At 38.2% G+C, this 5,921-nt stretch overlaps 1 protein-coding gene across 1 annotated transcript in view; it reads right to left on the bottom strand.

The window, feature by feature from the left end:
• Positions 1–1,290: 1,290 nt before the first annotated feature.
• Positions 1,291–5,921, bottom strand: part of kcnj19a (potassium inwardly rectifying channel subfamily J member 19a) — a 21,179-nt gene continuing 16,548 nt past the window's right edge. The window contains exon 3 of the mRNA XM_061711666.1: positions 1,291–2,280. Within this exon, the coding sequence (XP_061567650.1) occupies positions 1,616–2,280 (665 nt within the window). The 3' untranslated portion in view covers positions 1,291–1,615. The remainder of the gene's footprint in view (positions 2,281–5,921) is intronic.

Here is a 5,921-nt window from a genome sequence, read left to right as displayed (position 1 = left end):
TGTGCAGCCAGATTGGAGGAGCGAGTGTAGGAAGCAGCTCTGTTAAATGAGTGGGTGATCGTAGCGGTGGACTGATAACGGGGGTGGGGGGTGTTTCTGCATGGGTTTTAATAAAGCAGTGGAAATTTCCTTTCATCCATTGCTTTTCTTGTGTATGTGCTGGTGTGGTAGTAATTTTCAAGCGTAGGTCTTGTTGATTGTTCAAGTATGCCGTATCTGCTGTCGAAGGGTTCTTCTGGAGTTGCATCTGCAATTATCCCTGGAAATTATTTGCAGCTCCATGTCTTCTTTTACTGTTGTAATCAGTTTCACATTGTTGGAAAGTGTAACAGCTCAGATCTGTAATAAGTTACTGTTGTATCCTGCTCAGTAGCACAAGCCGCGAGGTATTCAGGGGCCGCTGTCCATGAACTCTGGGAGACCGACTCAAAGCCAGTCATAATGTTTTGTTAGCAACATTAACAGCACAAGTCAAATATTTGAAATGAGCTTTTAATTCAGAAATTGATTAATTTGCATATCCTAAATAATGCATAAATGTGTGACTTTATATTATTTTACGCAATGAGGTACATAAAAATGTACACTCTTAAGACGTGGATTGTGGCCAAAACCTAATTTTGATCCAAGATGTTTATTTGAGCTGGGATAGGCTCCAGCAGACCCCCGTGACCCCGTAAGGGATAAAGCGGGTAAGATAATGAATGAATGAATGAATGAATGTTTATTTGTTCTTCAGAGTTAAACATTTTAACACAGCGGTCAACGGAGATTGACTTGCATTCAGACCTCAAGTTGCCATTCATGGAGCTTCATTTTTCAGCAATATGTGTGCCAGTTTAGCAAACTGGACGAAGCCTGTTATCTAATCCCTGTCCTTCACTGAGCAAATCTGATCATTAATTAAATAAACTCATGCTGGATGAAAGGTTAAAGACTGACGAAGTGAGGCCATGTGCTCTCACTCACGTTGAAACAAGGGTTATGTACGACTTTGTTTTGGCTCTTTTCATTGCACCAACTCTTTTTATCTAGTTGGACATAATGTAAGAACGATCTGATCTTGAACTCAGGCTTATTGTAAATAGAGACATTTTTCTCGAGCTATATTCTCCAGTTTAATTTATGTCTCATTATTCTCTCTTCAAATTTACCTCACACACTAACAGCCAATAGATTGTTCCTCTACAAAGTGTCACCTATAGAGGGCTCAAATCTCCAGAATCATGAAGGAATCATTGAATAAGTTCAACAGAAGTTGCTTGACTGAAATCAAAACTCAACAAAAACAAAGATAAAACAGTGTTTATTATTATCTTAATATAGTTTATATTTGGATAACGTAGATTGATCATGTAGTACAGTAGTGCATCTGCAAAACAATGAATTTGAGGATACATGCAGTTCGCAGAAAGCATTAAGCTTGTGTTTTCTTGTCTTGTCTGTAACAAAGTCTGCAGGAATGCTTCCGCTAAGAAACACACAATCACAGTAATTCCAGTAAAAGATTGTGTTTTCATGAAAAAAAAAACAATAAAGGGTAAGATTTGCTCCCCCTTTTAAAAGTCTCCCAGATAAACGTGAGTCTGTTTTCCGCCTGTCAGCTGTCTGGGTTTCAGCGGTCGGCATTCATCTTCCGTAGCTTTGCTGGGAGATTTTCCTCCGGCCGCCCTCCCGCTGACAGAAGAGGGCTGTGCAAGGGGACCGGAGCAGGAGACAGCCCAGAGGGCGGGCTGTGTTGGTACAGGTCTCCGGTGGACTGTGTCATGGGCTCAAAGCCCACCTTGAGGGACTTGAGATCCAGCCGATTCTGTGCCGTAGGACTGGGCGAGGAGCTGAGCCGCTGCAGCTTCAGGGGAAGGTCCCCGGTGCTGCAGGCCTTCTCCGAGTGCTGAGAGCCCAGCATGAGCACCTTCCTCTGCAGGTCCTCCTTCCCAGAGGAGCTCATCCTCTGCAGTTTGCTCGGCAGTCGGCCGACGGTGCCTCCCTGACGGGCTCTTTCCACCGTGGTGTTGATGCAATCCACTGAAAACACCCGGTTCCGCCGGGCGCTGTGGCCCTCAGCCAGCGCGGGGGTGGGAGTGGACAGTGGCGAAGGCAACGAGTTCTTCTCTTCATGCTCTTTGACGCTGTACGGCGGAGTGTTCACCTCAAATGTGCTGTGGAACTGTGAGTAGTCCACCCTGAAAAAGCCTTCCTCCAGGGACATCACCGGCAGGAAGCGATGGCCCCATAAAACCTCATCCTCAGTGTACGACGTCCTCGCCTGGCACGTCATCCCTGTAAGAGAGTGACAATTCAGTCATTATTTTAGGAACTGCCATCAAAGAGGGTTCAAACAAAGCAATTATATCTGATAATGAGAACGAGGCAAAAGGTCAGCATTCCTGCTCATCTTCTTCCTTTCGCTCTTATCACTTGAGAGCGGCTTCATGTCTACTTCCTCTGCAGCTATCAAATTCAATTTGTGACATACTAGAAATTGAAATACAGCATTAGAGCCTTGTTAAAGGTTTCCCCACTTCATAAACAAAACCACTTCCAACCGATTACCACACCTTCAAGCCTTCTTACTCACAAAGCATGTTTCATGCACTGTAATAGAAATGAAGGACGGGGAGAAGAGAAAATATGTATGTGTGGAGCAGGGATGGGCGGTATGGACTAAAAAATGTATCACAATAATTTCTGGCATTTATCCCGATAACAAATATAACAAACAAATAACAAAACAAAATAATAAAAATTACGATAAAAAAAATACCAATTCAACTCCACCTTTGTAACTATAAATCTATCACCACATTCAGTCTTTGGAGCCCCCAAAACACTGCTCTAAAAGATACTAAATACTACTACCACCTGTACTGCAAAACTGGAATGACCTTTCTTTCTTTCTTTCTTTCTTTCTTTCTTTCTTTCTTTCTTTCTTTCTTTCTTTCTTTCTTTCTTTCTTTCTTTCTTTCTTTCTTTCTTTCTTTCTTTCTTTCTTTCTTTCTTTCTTTCTTTCTTTCTTTCTTTCTTTCTTTCTTTCTTTCTTTCTTTCTTTCTTTCTTTCTTTCTTTCTTTCTTTCTTTCTTTCTTTCTTTCTTTCTTTCTTTCTTTCTTTCATATTTTAGGAGATTCTTTCTTTCTTTCTTTCTTTCTTTCTTTCATATTTTAGGAGATTCTTTCTTTCTTTCTTTCTTTCTTTCTTTCTTTCTTTCATATTTTAGGAGATTCTTTCTTTCTTTCTTTCTTTCTTTCTTTCTTTCATATTTTAGGAGATTCTTTCTTTCTTTCTTTCTTTCTTTCTTTCTTTTCATATTTTAGGAGATTCTTTCTTTCTTTCTTTCTTTCTTTCTTTCATATTTTAGGAGATTCTTTCTTTCTTTTTCTTTCATATTTTAGGAGATTCTTTCTTTCTTTCTTTCTTGCTTTCTTTCTTTCTTTCTTTCTTGCTTTCTTTCTTTCATATTTTAGGAGATTCTTTCTTTCTTTCTTTCTTTCTTTCTTTCATATTTTAGGAGATTCTTTCTTTCTTTTTCTTTCATATTTTAGGAGATTCTTTCTTTCTTTCTTTCTTGCTTTCTTTCTTTCTTTCTTTCTTGCTTTCTTTCTTTCATATTTTAGGAGATTCTTTCTTTCTTTCTTTCTTTCTTTCTTTCATATTTTAGGAGATTCTTTCTTTCTTTTTCTTTCATATTTTAGGAGATTCTTTCTTTCTTTCTTTCTTTCTTTCTTTCTTTCTTTCTTTCTTTCTTTCATATTTTAGGAGATTCTTTCTTTCTTTCTTTCTTTCTTTCTTTCTTTCATATTTTAGGAGATTCTTTCTTTCTTTCTTTCTTTCTTTCTTTCATATTTTAGGAGATTCTTTCTTTCTTTTTCTTTCATATTTTAGGAGATTCTTTCTTTCTTTCTTGCTTTCTTTCTTTCTTTCTTTCTTTCTTGCTTTCTTTCTTTCATATTTTAGGAGATTCTTTCTTTCTTTCTTTCTTTCATATTTTAGGAGATTCTTTCTTTCTTTTTCTTTCATATTTTAGGAGATTCTTTCTTTCTTTCTTTCTTTCTTGCTTTCTTTCTTTCTTTCTTTCTTTCTTTCTTTCTTTCTTTCATATTTTAGGAGATTCTTTCTTTCTTTCTTTCTTTCTTTCTTTCTTTCTTTCTTTCATATTTTAGGAGATTCTTTCTTTCTTTCTTTCTTTCTTTCTTTCATATTTTAGGAGATTCTTTCTTTCTTTCTTTCTTTCATATTTTAGGAGATTCTTTCTTTCTTTCTTTCTTTCTTTCTTTCTTTCTTTCTTTCGTTCATATTTTAGGAGATTCTTTCTTTCTTTCTTTCTTTCTTTCTTTCTTTCTTTCTTTCTTTCTTTCTTTCTTTCTTTCTTTCTTTCTTTCTTTCTTTCTTTCTTTCTTTCTTTCTTTCTTTCTTTCTTTCTTTCTTTCTTTCTTTCTTTCTTTCTTTCTTTCTTTCTTTCTTTCTTTCTTTCTTTCTTCATGTACGTTGTGCGTGGATTTAACGCAGAACCATAAATCCGGGTTTACACAAAAACGTCATCAACGGGAATTTATCGTTTTTACCGTGAGATGACAAATTCTTACCGTGGGGAATTTTTTTGATGGTATATCGTGAACGGTAAAATATAACCCATCCCTAGTGTGGAGCAGCACACGTCAGTGTCTCTGTGAAGTTTGAAGTCTTTTTTGTTTTTCTTGTACTCCTGTTAATCTGCTAATAGTTTTCACACATCCCAAGCAGATTTGGTTTCCACTTGACCTCAGCTTTAGTGACATTTTTTGAGAGCTGGTAGCGTTTTGAAGGTTTTTTGTGATCAATAGGCACTGACGTGTTTTTTTTCTTCTTACTGAACCGGAGGTTCAGCTGCAGCCCGAGCCTTTCTGTTGAACAGTTTCCTGAAGAGTAGGAGTCTAATCGCGTGCCTCTGAGGGATGAAATGTGCAGTGTTATGTCATAGCTTGCTGCTATTCCCGGCTCACTACTCAAGTTCATCTACTGACAACGTTAAACAGGGCTACATGGACTTGAAGGTCATGTTTTCGTGCTCATTTAGCTCAGAGGTTTGGATTTAATTACAATGGTGAGTGCTGGATCATTTTCCAGCACTTTGCTCTTATTTTGAAGAACGGCTGTATTTCTGCTGACTGTTGAAGCGTAAGACAAGAGTAATGCCAGTTAAGTAGACGCTTGTGGGTTTGGAGCCTGACAGGCATGCCAGTTTAGTTTCATCTTTCAGCCATCACATGGGTATTCAGCCACCTGGATAATGTTCCCTGCATCTTGCTCAGAAACAAAAGCCCTCAGCACCACAAACTCTTGGCAGACGGCAAGCAGGGCGTCCCTGAAGAAGACTTCATGTAAAATTCCTGGCAGTAACCTTCACTGACACCGTACACAATACATTATAATGATTTTCAGATGGGCTGTCTGAATTTGACACTCGTGACAAAGGGAGAATGTAAATAAAACAGTCGGAGAGCGGCATCATCTGCACGTTGCTGAAATATAGTATGCTGAATGGGTTACAAGCAGGTCCATAGCACTTTTTCTTTCCCTGAAGGGTACTTAAAAGCCAGATCAGTGAGTTAATATGATCTGCTGAGTCTAAACTTATAAAGGTGAACCATTTTTAAAAAGTACTTCTCTTGAAATGTGGGCTGCTACAAAGGTAATGCACCCTAGTGCGTCATGACCCACTATAAGTGTGTGGTGGTTGATTTCTCTTCATAGATAAAACCTGCTAGTTTGATTTGTATGTATTTCTCTTTGTTTCTCAGTTTTTTAGGGTATCTTTAGGCTGCAACCTTTTACAAATGTATTCATAGATACCAGCCAGTGAAAAGGCATAACTATAAAGCCATATTGGCCTATTGGAATAAGCATCTCTTATGCTTCTCGTGCTCTGTGATGTGCAGAGCTGTAC

Source organism: Cololabis saira, chromosome 21 (assembly GCF_033807715.1).
Source record: "Cololabis saira isolate AMF1-May2022 chromosome 21, fColSai1.1, whole genome shotgun sequence".
NCBI lineage: Eukaryota > Metazoa > Chordata > Actinopteri > Beloniformes > Belonidae > Cololabis > Cololabis saira.
Note: the sequence above shows the minus strand (reverse complement) of the source record. Positions and strands in the feature narration are given on the sequence as shown.